At 40.2% G+C, this 20,824-nt stretch overlaps 1 protein-coding gene across 1 annotated transcript; it reads right to left on the minus strand.

Annotated features, from left to right (window-relative positions):
* Positions 1-11,581: 11,581 nt before the first annotated feature.
* On the minus strand, positions 11,582-12,490 carry LOC124314996 (extensin-1-like). The gene is made up of 2 exons (XM_046780328.1): positions 12,383-12,490; positions 11,582-12,310 (listed from the first exon to the last, which is right to left on the minus strand). The coding sequence occupies exons 1-2, from the start codon at positions 12,384-12,386 to the stop codon at positions 11,583-11,585; spliced, it is 732 nt and encodes a 243-aa protein (XP_046636284.1). The 5' UTR covers positions 12,387-12,490; the 3' UTR covers position 11,582.
* Between the last annotated feature and the right edge of the window lie 8,334 nt (positions 12,491-20,824).

The raw sequence follows: 20,824 nt of genomic DNA on the forward strand, positions 1-20,824 counted from the left end.
CGAAGAATGGGCTAAATTGTGTCCCGTTCATTTACTCGTTTCTTGCCTCCCAGCCAAGAAATTCGATCCCAAGCGTCACCAACCCGCCGGCTGAGAAGTGGGTAGAAGACAATTTTCAGAAGGAGGTACGTTCACGAGTATTTCTTATATTTTGCTATTTACAATGAAACTGAGTTTCTCATTTTTTGATTGAGAAATGAAAAAGATTTTTTTTCATTTTAAGATTGAGAAATCCAAGTCTCACTTTCTTTTTAACTGTCTTCTTTTATAGTATGTGTTTTGAAGATGGACATCGTTGTTTTTGCGTCGCGTAGAAAGATCTGAACGTTCAAAACATTTTCAAAAAGTTTGCAATTGTTTTTCATCTCCGGAGAATAAAAACAAAAAAAATAGTACTGCTCATTTTTTTTAACTCTCGTAATTGCATGCGTGCTAAAGAAATTTAAAAAATATGGATATCCATAGCCAATATTTGAAAAAATCATATTATTATGTTTTTAAATAAATGATTGTATACGTAAGATTAAATGAAGACAAATGGTGCACTTTATTAAGTATGTATTGTATTGGCCTATATCCTATAAATTGCATCTGCACATGTAGAAATGTTGAAGAAGATATATGACTTATTTATTTTTCTGGCTGAATAAAGTCGCTTCAGGCGCGGGACTCTTTTTCTCGGAAATGTACACGACGTTGACGAGAATGTGAGACTCTTATTCCGTCTCGTAATGGGAGCCAAACAAGGGCATCAACATTTTTCTCAAATAAAAAAAAAAACAAACAAAAAATTTGATTTCACCCACCGCATGCAATCGGAGTAGACCGACTGAACGGCAAGACGGCCACATCACCATGCATCGTACCAGCCAGCGTGCCACAAACAATTCTGCGCTTTTGTTTTTTCCTTTTGATTTCAACATACGCAAACTGCATCATTTGTTCGTAATGAAATAACTGCTGACTGCCCGTGTGTTGTGTCTGCCGCTTAGACCATTCACCAGAAATCGCATCCAACAAATCGGTATAGACCCAGCACGCGGGACGGGCAACTGTTCACTTATAGGCCTCAATAATTCACAACCGGCGTCCAGTTATTTTGCGCAGCGAATAGATGGCAAACCGCATCGCCCACACTTTTCTATAATTCATATCAAATGATAAAAATGAAAATATTGTAGCCTACTGCTTTTTTCCCTCCCTTTTTTATTATTTATTTTTTTTGGAAAATCATTTTCAATCGGATTTTGATTTTCATTGAAATTTCATCAATTTTATCAATTTCATTCAATTTTCATCTGGAAAATTAAAAAAAGTTGTCGGGACCTCACCCTCTTTTCTTTTGATTACAATCAATAGCTTATTATTCGATTGTCGTTTTCATTCTTTCTCAATATTTTCTTCCCCGTTTTTACTGTGCTTGGGTCGAATTCTGAACATGAAACTCCCCTCCCCCCTCCCCCCAACTGGGTGGGCACCAGCCTTGTTTTTGATATTAGACTAAACGCTATGGCGTAAAGAGTCTAAAGGTTGTGCATGCCGCAATGATGCAGGCCTATTAGTATTAATGGTAGTATAGGCCTATAGTGATGTGGAGGGAGACCCGCAGTTTCGGGGACCGACGGGAAAACAGAAAACAAACACTTCTTTTATTTCGTTCTGTGTCTGCTGCTGTCGTATCCTTTTTATTTCATTTCATTTTGTTTTTTCGTTTTCTCGGTTGTTTTTGTTGCTTTTATTTTTATTTTTACTTTGGGGATTTTCCACAGCTTTTTTCTTTCTTACAAAAGGTTCATTCAACCGTTAAGCAAAAAGAAATTAAAATGTTTTTTTTTAAAGGCGGCCGAACCGAATGTTTGCCTATTCTTTTTCTTGTATGAAAAAAAAAATAAATTTATTTCGTACGTATCAGTTCTATGGATTGGAAATATTTTCCCATTTTTTAATTTTTATACGTATATTTTTTATTTCTTCCGTATTTTTATATTTTTAAACTAAAAAAATACGGAGTTTAGGAATATTTTTTTTGAGTTGACAATGCCGGAATGAACCATTCCCCGCCCACGTAGCGTTTAAGCAAATCAGATACAGCTGAAGTGTCACGCCCCTTTTTTCTTGCTGCTTTTTTTTTAGTTTAGATCTACGACTAGTGCGTTGTGTTGCCCATTTCCTGTTGAGCTTTCGTCTACAACAGAACACTTTTTATTTGTTATTGTTACATTTTTACTTAACGAGAAGTAAGTACTTGCTCGTCCGTACAGTTTGTTAAAATTAACAAATTGTACGAGCGAGCAAACTTATCACTTCCCGTTAAGTAAATTTTATTTAGTTAAAAAGCTCAGGTTACGATAATTTTTTTAAACTCCTTGCTTTTTTTTGTCATCTTTTCTTTTTAAGGCAGGGGCGTAGTGTCGCTGTCTAGTTTCTGGGGGTGGGGGGGGGGTTAGAGGGAAGTCAATTTTAAGGCGTATAGGGGTTGTTGTTGTGGTTTACCGTACTCTGAGGAATCCCAGGTAGCACACAGACTCTGTTTCAGGTCTGTTACAGATCTGTTTTTGAGAGTCTGTAAATTGTTTGGAGTGAAACACTTTTACAGACTGTCATACAGGTCTGTGACAGATCCGTAAAACGGGATCACCATTTACAGGCCAAAAACAGATTTTCAAGAAAAAAAAGATTTGCCTCCCTCTGGTATCGAACCATTAACCTCTGAATTCACGTGCAACACGTGCAACCCTCAACATGCTCTGCGACTTAAGATAAGGCTGTGTCTGAAATTTTTTATGTAACCCATACCATTGAAACAGAAATTTTTTTAGAAAATTATGAAAGGGTATAAAAACGTTTGGACGTTTATGCTGTGAATTGAAAAGGGATAAAATAAATGTATAACAAATATAAGGAGGCAATGTAATAAAAATAAGGAAAACTTAAGACATGGCTTTGTCTGTTACATGAAAAAGTTTCAGACACAGCCTTGTCTTTAGTCGGAGAGGACATGTTGACTAATTGATCGTCAAGACAGTCCGAAACCCGTTTGGAATACAATTCGTAAAGTAAATTTAAGCCCGAATTCCGAAACTTGGAATAAAATTGAAAAATGGCACCATTTTTCCACGATAAAAAAAATCCTTTGGTAAAATGTTTCTTCATCATATGAAGAACAGGCGATAAAAAAATTAAGCTAATCTATTGTTTTTGCGACGAAAAAATTCGATATTCGGCGGGATGACCCAGTTGTTAATGCCAGGCAAAATAGAGTCCGCTTTTTTTAGAAATTGGTTGAGCGTAATCTTTGACGCCGTGAGACGTAAAAAATTTAAAAAGTGAAAAATGAATTGAAATGTGGGAAAACATATATTCTCTAAGACATCAGAGTCCAGTTTGGAGGCCTCAGCATCTTTCTGCTGATTGCCATCAACAACAACAGATGTGGAGAGCACATCTTCATCGAAACAAAATTTCAGGCATGTACGAGCCAAGAGAGAAGATTTATTTTTCTCTCTTAGCTGTTTTAATTTTCTAGGGCTCAGTTCTAGCTTCGACTAAAGAGATTAGATTAAACATTACGCCCCGAAGGCAATAATCGTCAAGATGACGAGGCAATAATATCCAGCAATAATAGGCCAAATCTTAAGATGGGCTGCTGGGGAATCAATATATTCCCAACATGTTTAAAAGGACATGGAGAGGAGAAAGAAACGAAAAAAGGGAGAGAAAATAAAATTAAGACATCCGTGGAGGGAAGGTGAGGGAAGAAAAAATATCTGATGGGAAATTGGAGGGCAAGGGTAGGGAGAGAAGAGAGAAAAAATTTATTTCTTTGAGGGCAGAAACGACGTCAAATGGGTATTTTTGGTTTGCCTTTTTTTGTGAGTGGAGTAATCACGAAAGTGAAACTGACTCGCTGGATCAATAGAATGTTTGCAAAGCTCTTTCAAAATTTCAACCCAATTGACAGACGATTCGTTGGTCTGGTAGGTTGATGTCAATTTTGAACTCGTGTCGTCCCGGAAAAGTTTTGTCTCAATAGGTAAGGCTTGTACCTTGTACCTCTCTAAAGCAATGAGAAGAAGTTTGGTAGCTTCATGAGGGTTGCTCTGATTAGAGACTGGTTTTAACGATGTGAAAAAAAAATTGGGGTGTGGATAATCGACCGCGTGCAATTTCAGCAGTGATTTGGTTTCGGCGTTTGACTGCGTCATTATTTGTGCAATAAGGAGAGTAACATACTCTCGGTCGACAGATCGGCATTTTGCAGGACGACTTTGCAGGTACCCGCTGGAGTGGGGATAGTCAGAACCATTTTTTTAGTACGTTTGTTCAGTCGATGGGAAATCGGGGAAAAACTGGCGAAAACGGGAAATTGGGGAAAATTGGAAGAATGAGGAAAATGATTTTCGAAATGAAAAAATTTCGAAATCGGTGGGTTTGAATCTCACTACTTACAAGCCTTTTTCCATAGTCCACAGTAAAAAAATGGTGCAAATCCTCTTCTTAGGGAGGAAGAGGGCGTGTGAAAAAAGGGGGACCCACATTGCCTCCCTCGATGAGACGTCTGTCGATGTTGAGATATAACCTGGAGATGATGTGGAGGTCTCGGTGGGCGAATATCAGAATGTGGAAGACATCAACGGCTGTTTTAAAAAAATATTGGAAACTTGAGTCATGTTCCGTATACTCCGTGTTATACCGATCGCATCGCGGGTAGTCTTCTGCGAGGATGGTTAGCAAAGTAGGAGGTAGCTTCTGGTTTCCTGATCTGTTTCCATAATTGATAAAATGTCCTTCTTCTTGTTGTCAGCTTATCTTCTCAAGCTTCTTCTTGGAATATTAAACAATGATCCCTCGCCCGTTCCACACGGCCCACAGAGAGGATGTGTTTGGGGGAATCCTTAAGTTTCCTCTCTTTACTTTTTTTTTCCCGTCGACCCGATAGAGAGTTGTTGAAAACGAGGGCCAATGAGACTCGAATTTTAGAAAAGTTGGCAAGGTCCGAAAAGACAACAACGATTGATAAGATACATTTTCTGTAACTAAATTACAGATCATGTTTAGCTCGTTGATTCTTCCGTCAACTTCCAAGAATCCTGTCCTGCTCAACGTTGAAGATGTAATTGGCGATGAAGTTCATGAACTGAGCCTGGTTTGATCTCGATCTCTGATCATTCTCAATTCTCGATCTCGACCAGATCTCTGCCTTTTGACTTGATGTCTCTCCACGTCAGCACTATCTGCAGCAGCACTACTTTGGTATGAGGTATCCCCCATTTTGTGTTTGATTTAAACACAGCGGGAAGGCTGATTGAAATGCATGCTCAGGTTGATCTGATCCGTGCAGATTTTTCTCATTCGGTGGTACACTGGGGATAGGGGATAGGGGGTAGGGGGGCTAGTTGTCGGTTGGTGTGACATATACAGGAAACGGTTTGTTCGGGGATTCCGGTGTCCACCTCGTCGAACAAATTAATTAATTAATTTTAATTAATTAACGCCACTTTTGGAGTGGCTGTGGAGAATGTCGCTAATAGTTGCCACATTAACATTTCGAGGTTTAAAATGCTTTACTGGAATCTGCTGAGAAAGCTAATGCAATTATACCCTCAAAAGAAAAAAAAACACAAGTAATTAAACAGTAAAATAACTCCCAAAAGAGTTATTAATACGGACGAGGACCACGTCTCCTCCGCTTCGGCAGCAAATGCTGAAATAATGTTTCTTCTTCAATCTGATATTACAAGCACTCCCTATGGTTGAGCTTATTGAGATCGGGCATCATCGAATACGACCGAATAATTTGACTCCTGAGAAGATGTCTCGGCTCATAGTCGAGCATGAATTTTTCAATTCGTTCCGACTCTTGTACTTGATGCATCAAATCGCGAATAATCAAACGATTATATTGGACTGTCATGCCAAAGTTTCTGGATATAAAGTGTAAAGGTTCGTCTCTTACATTTTTTTTAATATTTCTCCGCTGTTTCGTATCCATGAAAATGGTCAATTAATCTTTCTTTAACTGTGGCGAATTCGTCCACGCCACTTTCCAAAACGTATTTTGTAACTTTTTGAGCTCTGTCTGTCATCTTTTTATATAACTCAACGACCATTTTTTCGTCAGAAAATCCTGAATTACTCACAATTTTCTCAAATGTATCCAACCATGAATCAAATCTTTGGAGAGGCCCACCCAAAAAAAAGATAGAGAATGTAAGCTTGACCTTGTGTGTTGGCTTTTCGCAAAATCAGACAGCTCTGACACCCTCGCATACCCATGATCGTTACTACTCGCCATTTTGGTGATGTCGGGGTCTATTCTAAGATTCCGCGCCGTTGCTCTGGTTGAACGAACGTTACTCTTAGTCTGAATCCTATCGATTGTACTGGGATTCTTCTCTGTTGACCCCGATTTCGCCTGATTCTCCTGCCTATCGGCTGGCAGTTCTCTTCCGCCGGGCGAGTTGTTAACGCTAGAATCTGCCTTAAGGTCTTCTTTGCCTCCTTCAATCGAATATTCCCTAACTGTACCAGAGCTTGACTTCGGTTCCTCAGAGGAGGAAGACGGTTTAATCTGTTGCTCAATCTGGCTATCTCTGAACGGAGAGGCTGAACTGGATATATCTTGTTGATCTCCGTTAAGTAAGTCCCTATCGTTTGAATGTTTTCTAGAAATTTTTGGAAGTTTAAAAGACTTTCTTTTAAGAAGAAAGAGGTGTTTCTTATCTCCTATTTGAGGTTGTGATATAATTCCCTTCCTCGTCTAGTACTTGCAGTTCTCTTCTTGGTGAGAAATTTAAAAATTCCTCTCCTTCTTTCGGCACGAAGCCGAGAAGCTCGTGAAGACTGTGACCCGAGAAGAAACGTCAGAATTTGTCTTGCCTGGTCTACAAGGGTCTCCACTAAGTGTCGAAACTCTGAATCGGTCCTCGCTAGAATCGCTTCTCGCTCTAATAATCTCTCCTGGAAATTCCTCCTCTCTTTGAGTCATACCAGAACGCGCGTCAATACCGTTAATTCCGTTAATTCGATCGGGGTTTGATTCGTTTCCCAAGCCTGAAGATCCTGCAACAACCGAATCAGTTGTTCCCAAACCAGCTGTCTGCCCGATCGGAGGCTAGTTGTCGGGTGGGGTTACATATTCGGCAAAATGGTTTTTTCGGCGCGATTCTAGTTGTTACCTCGTCGTCGAATCACCATGGTTTATCGGGGGCGTCATATGTAAAATTGTCTGATTTGCACTGCAATAGAATGACAGATATTTCAATTACAATCATATTGTGACAATATTGTAAGGGTAACGTAATTGGGTGGGAGTAAGTAAACGATACAGATCATCAGTAGACAAATTCGCCAGGTGAGCGTCCATCCGACGCCGAAAGTTAAGATATGCAGCGATCCTCTCCTGAGTCGTATAGCCTGGAAAGAAAAAAAAGATTTATATGTATATAAATAAACGAAGAAACAAATAACAAAAAAAAAATATATATAAATAAAATACGATAAAATGGCGAGGGAACGAGACTAAAGTCACTTACTGGTCAATAGGGTAGCCCTCCTAAGTAATTGCCCTCCAGGACATACTGCGTTTCAAAGTCGTATGGGTCTGGGGGAGGACTCGAGGATCTCTCAGAAGAGGGTAAAGTCGGCGGCCAGATGGTGTAAGGATGTTGACTGATTGAATAAACGTATTGGTAACGGAGGTAAGGGAGTTGGTCGAAAGATGACCAGTATAATAATGAAGCTAAGAGAAGACTGAAGGGTAATATAAATATATTCCTAGCGGGGTAACATACGCTCCGGAGAGCGATAGGAGAACAGGACGTGTAAGATGATACATATGACGTCAGCACATGTCCTTTTTTTCAAATACAGTTAAACATGTACTAAAAGAGTGCTGCAAACGTATCAATTTGTGTAGCAGTCTGGTCGCTTCGTTGTCCGGGTAGATCGTCGTAGTACAGAAAACGTAGGCGGCTTTGGTTTTCCGCGCTGGCGAGGTTTAGCTTGTTTAGGCGATGCTTCTGGTGCGAGAGGCATCAGCTTCGTTGTTGACGCTGTTCCTGGCTTAACCGGTATCGGTGCAGGGATTACTGGCGTCGGCGTTGATTTCGTTCCTGGCATAACTGGTATCCTTTTCTGGAGCATCCGGCGGTTACGGCGGAACAGTCGACCTGCTGGTGTCTTCAAAAAATAGTCCCGATGCATCACTTCGAAATGGGGTGCTGAATGACGACATGATCGCCTATAGAGAGAGATGGAAGTTGATGAGCTGTTTTATTGTAATGCTGAATCTGAACTTCTTTGGCACGTCTCGCCTTTTTTTCCAGGACATCAGTCTTTTGCTGCCATTCTGGAGCGAATGAGCGACGATGAGCGGGTAGCGCGTCTCGAACGGGGCGGTTGAGCACCATCTGTGCCGGGGAGGCTGCGCCTGAACGAGGTGCGTTCCTGAATAATAATAACGATTTAGCGAATTTGTCAACGTTGAAAGATCCTGCTGTCCAAGATCCAGCGATGAGTTTTTTCATGCTCTTGACAGCGGCTTCGGCTAAACGATTTGATTGAGGGTAGTGCGGCGATGAGGTTCCTGTTGAAAAACCCAAATCCTTCGCGAAATTTGTAAACACCATTGCGTTAAACTGGGGATTGTTGTCGCTCCATACTCTTACGGGAGCACCAGGTCCATGAACAAAAAATTCGCGAGAGGCATCGACGATGCGTCGAGCAGTAGTGTTCTTGTCCTTAAACGGAATGACGTCAGGCCATCCGCTATATTGGTCGACGAGAATGAGATGGATCTGCTCGACGGATCTGCTCGAATGGGCGTGTTGCTGTTTCACGCTGTTGAAGCGGCTCACGGGGAAGCGAAGGCTGATGTTCAGTGCAATGTTTGCATGACTGAGCTGCCATGTCAATATCGTTGTCCACACTGGGCCAGTATAACGATAATCGTGGACGTTGTTTTAGCTTGGTCGCGCCTTGATGCATCTGAATAAGGTCCTGAAGGATCGGGCGGCGACATGACTCCAGAATGACGATCCTGGCTCCGGTCATGATCATCCCATCCGACTCGTCGATTGCAAGCTGAGTCCGTATATGTTCCAAAACGGACAAAGTGAAAGAGAGAGATTACATTTATTATTAGGGAAACCATTGATGATGGCTTCTCTCAGTTCGATCATTTGTTTGTCTTCAAGCGCTGCCGTCTTGATTCTGTCCAAAACCGGGTCTGTAACAGAAATGTCAGAGCAATTGATAGTACTAATGATGGCCGCTCTTGCTGAAAAAGAGGGTGGCCCCTCGGCTAGCTCGTCGTCGGGAGATGCGATGTCGACGGGTGCGCGAGATAGCGCGTCAGCCGTTTTGTTTGTAATTTTCTACCTGTTATAGTTTTCAAGTAATTTAAGAAAAACTAAGGGGGCCCACAAGAAATTGTAGAGTTTTTTCGGGTTTTTTACATCAGTTTTCGAACGAACCAGACCGTAAAAAAAAAAAAAAAAAAATTTAAGATAGAAAGATTCCCCCCTCCCCTCTACAGATATCTCGCCCCGTTTTTTATCTGAATTTTATTAGCAGAGATGTCAACGCTGAAAATCCAGAAATTTCCCGCCATTTTCAAAATTTTCGCCATCAAAAAATTTCATTTTTCCACGCCATCTAGCGGCCGATTTTGAATATGCAAAGGGGAAATTCTTCTTGGCTATTTAGTATTTAGAATTGTTTCAAAAATTAATTAACAATTATAAAATTGCTTTAAAATGGGCATAACAACTATAAAATTGTTATTTATAATTGTTAAGTATTGTTTGAGTGTTGTTAATGTTGTTAATCCTTTAGTTTGAATTCCAAACAAAAATGCTTTATTTATGAGAAAATTCATCTGACTAATTGTATAGCCAACACTTTTCTCCATTTAAATGTCCCTGGATTTTAGTAAATCGTTGGCGAAATATATTGTCGTTTTGGTTATTATTATGTTGCACCCTGTTTACATTATTGAGAGTGAAGATTTCGTACACACCATCTAGTGGTTTGCAGTCGAGTCAGTGGATGAGAGACCACAAAAAATATCATAACGTGAATGGAGATGGCGTCTTCAGTCCGCCCATCTATTTGAAGCATAGCGTGAGCATAGCATGACTAATATAGGCTATGGTTGAAGAAAACAATTGTAATAATATTTACACATTTCAATGTTTGCCGCGCTGGCCCGTCCTGCCTAGGCATTAAAAGAATGCCAAGGTATATCAAACATCATAAATTTGCGTGCGCAATTGGTCAATTGCGCAGTGAATTAACCTTAATATACCAGACAAACCTTTTTTTCCGACTCGTCTAAGTATTTACGTTGTCTAGTTTTCCCCGTGCAATCTTTATTCTCTGCCGTCTCATTGGTCTCTAAGCTTTTCTACTTATCTCGCCAATCACCCATCCATCCATCCGTCCCTCACATGATGTAGGGTATCAGCAGCGTCTGGGGCAATCATGACAATCGATAAATACACCAACCGCAGCACAACCATCTCTAAAGACGAGCTAGAGAATATAAATATCACGTCAAAGACAAAAAGCTTTGATAGCTGATGCTATAGACGATGCCCAAAATCTCTAACGCATCAATAGCTGCTGGTGAAATGGACTCTTGTCTTTCATACCAAAATCCAATCATTATCAAAACCGCCGCCAATCAGAAAACGAGAAAACGCTCGACTCTTTTATATACTTAAACAATTTAATTAATGGCTGCTTGTTTCCAGCTTTGATGTCGAAAGAGGATCAATCGCCACACAGCAGTCCAATTCGTAGAAATGAAAATCTGCCACGGCAGCAGCACGTCCCACACACAGTAGCACATAATGGAAACGTTTATATATATAAATAAATATATAATGAAAGTCGCAAGATATAGATTGACGGTACAATAGAAAAATCTGTGGCAATCTCCAGCACATCACAGCAGAGAGACGGGCGGTACGTGGAAAATCCAGAACGAAAGAAAAATGGTTCTATAAAAGAGAGTCTTATATAAATAACTATATATGTGCCAGATTACAGATCTATATAGATATATAAATGATGGGGGCTGGCGCGGTTGTTATCGCCGCGTGAACGCTCCAGCTAGCGGCCGCAACCATTGGCGTAATGATGATGTCATTAGTTCCGCACGACCTGCTGCCCACTCTCTCCCAGCAGTCCTATATAATATCTATATACTGTATCATATATTGGCCCCCCGTTTCTGCTGCAGGCGTATTCCCCCCTTTTATCCTTGCCCACACACGAGCCTATTAGCGTCCGAATCAATCATCGTCCTTTTATGTCTAGTCGCCATTCATTTGCACAAAAATTAATCAAGACAAAAATAAATAACATGTAAAATTGAAATTAAATTATTCGTGTAATTTTTCTCTAATAATAACAATAATAATCTAGTTCATTTAAACATTTTTGTTTTGAATTGCAACTAAAGATGATGACCGGGGTAGGAAAAATAATAATTTGAATTCATTTTGCACTATAAGAAAACTTGCACACATTGAACCAATTCAAGAAATAAATTGAAAAGGTTTTGCAAATTGCAATCACCAGGTCGTTCCGTGATAGGCGATGTTCATCGGCTGCTGGGGCGGGTAATACGAGCCGGCGTAGTTGTTGCTGTACGGTTGCTGTTGCGGTGCTGCTTGGTATCCAGCAGCGTTGCCGTAGTAAGTCGTGGTGGGCCGGAATCCCATACCGTAGACGCTGGATGGTCCGAATGAAGTCGAGCCGTAAGGAGTTGGTGGTGGTGGATAATAGGCCGATCCGCTGCTGATGGGCACCACACCGTAAGGAGTTGGGGGACGGACGGTTGTGACGTAACTGCTGGCCTGCTGCTGCTGGGCGTAAGGTGCTGGAGGCATTCCGCCGTAAGGAGCAGGTGGCGCGTAGTAGTTGCTGGGCGGCAGCGGGGCAGCAACAGGTGGCGAGTTGTAGTAACTTATTCCGGCCGGATTGGCGGGAGGAGGAGGAGGATAGGCCATGGGTGGAGGAGGTGGCGGCGGCGGATACATCGACATGATGTTCATCATGTTGGCCATCATCGAGTTCATCAAGGCCAAGCTGCCGGGCAGAGGAACGTCCGTGACGGGCGCCAGTGGATCCAACGTCGTGGTGATGGGCAACGGAGCAACTGTTGTCGTCGTTGTTGTCGCCGGAGCAGCCGTTGTTGTTGTGGTTGTTGTTGTAACAGGCACCGGCTGGGGATAGTAGACTTGAGCGTCGATCAATTGCATCAGGCAGACAACCACCAGGACGGCGATACAGTGTCCATCTATAACACAACAATACAATTAAAACAATTGAATTAAAACAATCAATCAAGTTAATTGTATAATAATTTTACCCATTTTGTACACGAGCGATGAAAAAGATGAAGAAAGGCCTACGAGATGAAGAGCAGCAGATGATTCAATCTCCGCCGACAACCTGCTGATGACAGAGCCGTTCAACACCCCCATTTATATCCTCCGTCCATCCCCCCTCAACCCCCCGCCATGATCGTCATTTGTTTTTATCCCTTTGTAGACAATTTCCGCGCGACATATATATCGTCCCGCACCTTTTCTATAGTTTCAGAATAGAGGGGAAAGGGTGACGTAATGATTCTCAAGGACAATGCGTCGGCAATTATCTATCAAAACCTTAAGTCTTCAGCTCCAAATGATTTCAACGAAATATAACACGCCCCATCCATCCATCCCCATCACTTTTCGTGATGCTGAAAACGATTGGAGAAACTTATTTGTTTATTTTAAATTTATTTTCTATCTTTCAAATTGGCATCGATAAAGTTTTCGACGCTGCCATGATGATGATGATGATGACGGAGCAGCAGCAGCAGCGTCGAGTGACAGCAGCAGCCAAGAGAGTTTTCAATCATCATCGCAGATTATTATAAGAGCTGCTCGGTGCAATCGAAAGGGTGCTGCTGCTGGGTGGGGGATAAAGAGCTTCCGAACGAAACGACGAGAGTTCCCCCTTTCCCCCTTTCGCTTTCCATTTCCGGTCCCGACAAAATCATCGCCGATGAGCGACACATCACAACATGTGTGACTCGAGAACTACTTAAGATTATATGCAAGCAGCGTCTATATTTTTCCCAGTAGGTAGTAGTATTGAGCAGCCAACAGCAGCATCTATATAAACCCAAATAAATCTATCAGCAGCACGACATTTTCCATTTGATATTAGAAAACAAAACTATTATAAAATATTATCTCTATTTGTAGAGTATAGATATTATTTTTGATTAGACGCGCACCGGCAGCCAGAGAGAGTCTCGGAAACTTCCTGTGTGTCCTCGTTATGTCCACCCCACTGCGCTAACCGCAATAATAAGAGACCAAAGGGGAGTCTCAGAGCTATATAGAGCGATATGCTATATTATCAAACAAGAGCAATTCGCCAATCCAATAAAAGATCAAAGTCTCAGCTTATTTTCATTTGATTCCGAAATCTATACGTCGAATTATTGAGATTTGACTTTTGTGGATGGGCTCATCAATGTTATATACACGCCAATTCAATTTTCAACACCTCTAGCCCAAAAGTTTGTGTCAATATTATAAGTTGAATACTTGGAATTATATATAGGGGTGGTCTATTAAGCGCCTGTGTGCTGCGTGTGTGTGAAAATGCGCATCCAGCAGCTGCTGCCCATCATCTGCTGCTTTGGCTATATGCTGCTGTAATACCGCGAGACAGGACTCTGCACTTCTCTCGACTTTATAATATTAGATAAGCCGGTCTCTAGGTCTTTTTCTCTTATTTCTTTTTTGATCTTTAGGCTTTATATATTATTCGCTTCTGCTGCTGCCGCTGGGCTACTACCATTTGACGTCATTTCACCGAGTCTTTTCCGTGTGTCTTATTGATAAACTTGATGTTGGGACGTTGTTAGATTCCTTTCTAACAGCACGCCATCAGCAGTACACATCTAATACAAACATATAGAGAGCGAAATACACATGAACACAAGGAACTATATGTTGCTGGTGCTGCTGTATATAAGTGCTAGAGGAGGTTGGCCAGTGATCGCCTCGCCGAACACGCAGCAGCATCTAATATATAATCGGCTCTTGTCTATTTGCACAGCTGATATGCTGCTGCTGTGCGCTCAGCTTTATAGACGTCGCGCGGATGTTGTGCTGTGCTCTGCTGCTGCTGTGTTTGTTGGTCTTATAAAACATATACAAACTACACCCACATCGACAACAGACATCAGCAGCACAGCATTTGTAAGATGGCGACATTGTTTAGCACCGGTCATTGTCTGAAACAGAGTCAAAAGAATGGCAATTAATTGGCCATCAGTCTGATGGTCTATTTATTTTTATTTTTGTAGAGTGTCGTCGCCAAGTGCTGCTGCTGTTCTTATATAGTATTAGATGTTATATGGTTATCTCGTGTAAGAAAGGTTTCCCGTGTTTTTGCTGCGCTGGTTATGTGTTTATCGATCGCGCGGGAGTTGATTGCGCTGTATTATATAGCTATATAGGCCTACTCTATTAAGACATATCCAGGTCAAGTGCCATTCTGGGCTTATCTGGCTATTTATTATTACCATGGCAGCAGATTTCTTTTTCACTTAAATATTTGATTAAATAGATAAGACTTACAAGGATTTATAAGAAAATTATATTTACAATGTGGTCTTTTGTTACAATATAAATATTAAAGGATGTAAAGGTATAATAATGGTACAGGAGATTACACGTGGAGGGGATTACATACACATGTAATAATAAATAATTCTTTTCATATTTGAAATTTGAAAATCCCCTTTTTTTTATCACATACAAACGTCCATATAAAGCTATTAAATTTTTTTAAGCTGATTGAAGAAGGCCTATAGCAGCAACCAGACTATATAGACTATATAGACTTATGGCTGATGGCTGCTGGCTCCTCTCTCTGCTAATCGAAACCGGGATTTCGATTGATCATTGTCAAACATAATAGCAGCAGGCGTTCACGCGCCGTCTGCATTTGATTATTATATAACCTATAGAAAATTGCCAATATTTAATCGAACTGTTTATATATTAGACGCCAAGCTAGCATTTTCTATATGCATCACGGTTCTGTTATTTTAAATTATAAAGTTAATAAAGAATACCATGCATATTTATAACACGTCTCCTATAAGAATATTACCGGCCTTCAGGTCCAGACGTATAGATTTTGCCTATAGCAGCTGGTGTTGAAAGTATATTTATCTGTCATTATTTATATGGGAGATATAAATCGATTTTTTCAAAAAATAGGCCTATAGGATACAATATAGACGACAAATTGGGTATATAGTACCATCCATTATAAACATAGTATAGGCCTAGGCCTTTAAAAAAAACGAAGATTCATATATTAGATCCCATAAAGACAAATTCCAATTGTATGGGGCGGAGTGAATCATTCATCACCATGGCACCAACGATGGCAGCTCGGATTTGAAAAGGTTTTGAAAGTGATCGCTTTATATATAGAGAGAATATTATAAAGAGTTTCTTGATATAATTCTACACACACACACAGCATACGGATGATGGTGCTAATAATGATGGGTTATATATATACAATATATAAGACACACACTCACATTTCGATATAAAAGCATCAGCAGCACAGAGAGCTCTAGAGAAAGAGAATGATTGCATTGATAAGCCAATCTATATATTATATCTGGATCTGTCCGTCTCCTGTCATCTCTTCTCCGTTCGCTCTCTTTCTCTCTCCATAGATATATAATAGGAAAAAGGGGGGCCATTATTATTACACCACAAGGGGGATCGTGACAGACAATAGATCCAAGAGCCGCAGCACCATTGAAAAACGTGATGCGAAATTAATCGAGTCGATATAATAAAAATCAAAAGCTTTTATACATTTAGACAGCAGCAGCAGGGCGTGGCTCTATCTAAATAATGGCCATCACATTAATGCGCGGTTAATACACAGCACAGATCGTCTGTGTGTAGGCCTATATTAATATTATATAATATCCATATTGCTGATGAGCGATGAAATTCACTGTGACATTTGTGGCTCAGGTTTATTATCTATATCTACTTTTGGATTTTACATTAAATATTTACGTACGTACGTAGACCCAAATGCCAGCATGCACTTGCTGATGGTTTGTCGAGCTGTTATTATGTAATAGGCACGAGCTATTAGAGGGTGTGACAGGGCGGAAATTTATACGTGCGTCAGCGCTTTTCCCTCTGTGTGCTGGAATCAGTGAAGCGAATTCGTCGCTCCATATTCTAAATGCGCTGGTGGAGACAAGAGAAGAGAGTACGGAATTACATAAATATTTATTCTTATTATATAGCTATATTATTTTCAGATTTTCTTTTGCTTTTGCTGGCCTTTATTTTACGCATCTACTGACTAATATGTTCAATTTATCCCCAATTGTTTGAGATCAGAAAGGCTAAAAATAGCGATGTTGTGTGAAAACACGGTTAAAGGCGTGTTTTTGATAGGTCATTATATGCTGAAGAATATGTTAAATATCGATTTATTCATATGGCAGCATGTCCCCCCCCCTTATGTACCCTATTATTATGAGTAATAGACTGTTTGTGCTGCTGAACTATATATTAGAAGCGCACAGGCAAACGCCTATGCTGTCTATTAAAATTCGATTTGGCCTAAAAGTTTTCCGCAAACATTTTATCTCTAATATAATAAAAAGCTATAAAATTATATTATTATTGTGATGGAGTTGATTCACCTTTTCTATTCTGCCATTCATTAGGCTATCGGACATTTAAAAGACAAGTTGGACACATCAGGGAACTTTCGAATCGATTGCCTGCGAGTTCTTATAACAGCACAGGACATTTTTCGATCGATACAAACGACGTTCTAATCGACTCTTTATACTATAGGTTATATATACTTATCTAAACCAGTCAATACAACCATTATAAATCATTTGCCCATTGCTAAATGTGTATAGTACATCAGAGCCATGTCCTATAATATCTACACAGCAGCGACACACAAGTGATGGCAAGAAAAAGTAGATCAAGCAACAAGGGCGTGCCACTTGGCCCACTTGATGTATTATATACAACACACACACACACAACGGACATAGTCCTATACCACACACACAAAAGGAGTGCTATAGTGGGCAGGACTTTTATAGTATATGGTCTATAAAAAAGTGACCCTATATATAATACACTGGTGTCATTCCTCGACACAGCAAAAACAGGCGGTCGAATGTTATAGCGGGGGGAGAGGGGGAAACGTGGATATATGGATGGACGACGGAGTATTATAGTATGTTATATAGCAATTTCAGTGCGGGTCATTTCTTTTTCGAATTCATATAGTGTTGGAGGCACGTCTTTGACTGCTGCTGCTGCTCGCCACTTTTTTTTCTTTCCAGTTTATAAAAGACATTCTCTCTGCAATGTTGGGCGGACTATTTATATAATATGTGCTATATGGGAAGACCAGCATCATCAGAAAAGTGTCGCTCGCTCCATTGACCACGAAAATGTTGCGGGTATTTTCGGTTATTCATTTCTGCTGGCCCCAGTCAAATAAAGCTTCAAACATTTTTGTTTTAAATAAATAATAGAGCCAATATGTATTTTGACATGTCAAACTCTGTCTGGATATTCGTATTTTGATGGTGTATTGAATGCGATAGACAAATTAAACAGCTGGAAATGAGCGGCGAAACATCTATAATGTAGAAAAATACGAGCTGGAAAAGGAGATAAAATATAATACGAAATACAGATAAATGTATAGAGGAGATGCGCCGGCCAATTCATTATGCATGTAAAGTGCTGATGGACTCGACAGCGGACACGACAGCGGACATGGCCGTGCTGAGGCTCTTCCTCTTATTTTCTCGCCTACAACTCCATCAACCCACCAAGCAGCAGCATAAAGCAGCGCCACACATACAGCAAGTGGATTTAAAAAGTGTGTCGATCGCGCCGGGTGATGATGGGGTGGAAAAGGGGGGCAGCAGCCAATTCGCATGCATAAATATATTGTCGGCGACACTGTCTAGAAGAAGAAATGGTTGAAATGGTGGCGCTCACGCCCGGCCCAGTAGATTTTTTCTTTATGCGAGAGACGACGATGATGTGCTGCTGCCCTGATTTCCTGCCAGTCAAACTCTCCGGCAAAAGTCATCAGTCGACAGCATTAGCAGCCCAGCAGAATCGGAACAAGAAGAAGAGTATTGATCATTTGCAATAAATTTTTATCAAAAGTTCATCATCACGAAGAATTCACCAAAGCATTATATAGGCTAGTTTCTATAAATACGCAATCATTTATATTGTACTAATTTGTATACAAAGTTGAAATATATTGTTATAAGCACATCACAGAATGTATATAACGAGAAAATAATAAGCTAGGTATTATACTATTATATTTACTATTATAATAAATGTCAGGAGCAGGTCATCAAAACCCATCAAACCCGATTTAATATTAGATAGAGAAGAGCTAGATCATTTATTTTAACATAATCTTTTATATGTCATGGCGAGAGGTTAATTCTTTCTTCCGCAAGATAATTATATACATCAATTTTGTACGAATGATACATATCATCAATTCATATATCATGAGACAAATTGATGTCATGGCTCTCGAGCGGTCTGCACAAGTGGTCATCAAGTATATAATCTTTTTAAAAAATAATCATAATAATAATATTCTGTATTTTTTCGTTTGTGTGTGTCCATTCGGCAATGATATGGTCCAGCACTATAGTCCACCATTATAATATTATATCTTATATAATAAAAACAAGAATATGTAGGCACGTCCAGCATAGCATATAGCATAAAAAGATCTATATTATAATAGCAATAATAAATATAATGTAACTGCTATACAGCGCACATGCACAGGCGTCTTTTGATTTATGGTGACGCTGTTGCTGCTGACGTTTTCCCTTTTTTGTCTCCATAAGTTAGTGCATGGCGGAGTATACTGGATTCTTTTCTGTTGATTTTGTTTCTCGCTCTGCAGTAGCTATAGTAGGCTACGAGAAATAATGACACAACTGCTGCTGCTGGGTGCTGTGATGTAATTTCGTTTTGCTGCTTCCACGCTCTGTGTGATTTATAATATCGATCGCCGTGCGCTAACTCTATAAAAAGACATTTTTCCCATCAAAAAAGGGACACAGCAAGTTCATCGGGTTCGTCACGTTTTGCCAACAGCAGACGTGAGGGGACAATAAATAATTGCGTGGTTGGCTATGTATTTTTAAGAGACAGAACAATACATTTATATAATAATGTTTGTATAGCACATAGGCCTAATATAAAATATCGGCTGCTGGCCGTGTGTGAACCGAGGCGAGACAAAATATAAATCAAAGGAAATCAAGTGCAATAAGAAGATACCCCCCAAAAATATAAAACCCAAATATAAAACGCGGGAAACACATGAAAAAAAAAGAATAAAATATATATACAAAAGACAAATGCTGCTGTCTATATCGGTCTATATATAAAATGTGGCACATTGCAGATCGATCCTGCCGGGCCGCATATAAATAAAAGGTCGTCTCGGTAGTATAGCCTATACAATACTACTATATGTATATCTACACACACAGCAGCACACACAAGTCCGGCAGCAGTAGCAGCAGCAGCAGTTCAAGCCAAACGGATGTCTGCAGTTGCTGGCGTGTTATTGATAGGTTTTTCCGCCCCCTTTTCGTGATTGGCCGAGTCCTTTTCCTTTTTGACCTTTTTCCGCTCTCTCTTTCTTTCTCTTTCTCTCTCGTTTCGCTGGACTATATAATCCACTAGACATGCAATATCTTATACATACACGTACGTATATAAATATACAAAACAGCCATCAAGCCTTCTATAACTTTTTTTCGGGGGGATAGATTCGAGAGACTTGATATCCTTGTATATAAAGGCGATCGATTGATGGCCGCGGGGCAAAGACGACGTGTTTGCTTTTTAGTGGGGGGCCAACGAGGGTATATATATCATTGCGAAAAAATCTAAAGTCCGATAAAATAGTGCGATATGATATATATGCGGATGGCGTGTGTGTGTTGCGTAACGGCTGTGTGTATTTGTCTGTATAAAAGGCGGTCACACCGAATCGATAAATAGATATATAATATCGGGGAGTATATGTACAGCGGCAGCATATAAGTAGGACACACACAAAACATTGCTGTATACACATATGGTTACATATTTCGCGGAATGCACAGCAGCAGCAGCTATAGCAGCTTATATGATGTTCTGTTGCGTGACATTTGATGCATGGGTCCCAGCAAACTCTCTTATATACATGCTGGGCCGTTGTGTTTGTCTATATCCCTATATAATACACAAGATGTAACATTAATATGCGAGATGACCTGTTTTCCCCCCTTCAATTCGTCGTAAAGGCTATGATAATTGGCCAATTATATTTAGCCCTACTGAATAACACATATCCTCGTGCTGTTGGGGTCGACTGGGGTAAACTATATACTTGCGCTGTGTGTCGAGCGGATATCTAATACTATATGGCATCATTACGAAGGTGAGTGTGTATATGGATATACAGCACAGCGTCAGCACGTATAATATATAAGATGGCATTGACATTCAATTGCATCAAATGTCAGAGGTCTAATATTATTAGCTGATTCAAGCATTTCATCAAATCAAAGTGCAAGACAGATGTACTTTCTATATTCCTATTCATCTTGTGCTAGAATATGCTATGTGCAAATGTCGAAATTCGTTTGTTATAGGCTACTCTTTTGATACAA

The sequence above is a fragment of the Daphnia pulicaria genome, chromosome 10, assembly GCF_021234035.1.
Source record: "Daphnia pulicaria isolate SC F1-1A chromosome 10, SC_F0-13Bv2, whole genome shotgun sequence".
Taxonomy (NCBI): Eukaryota; Metazoa; Arthropoda; class Branchiopoda; order Diplostraca; family Daphniidae; genus Daphnia; species Daphnia pulicaria.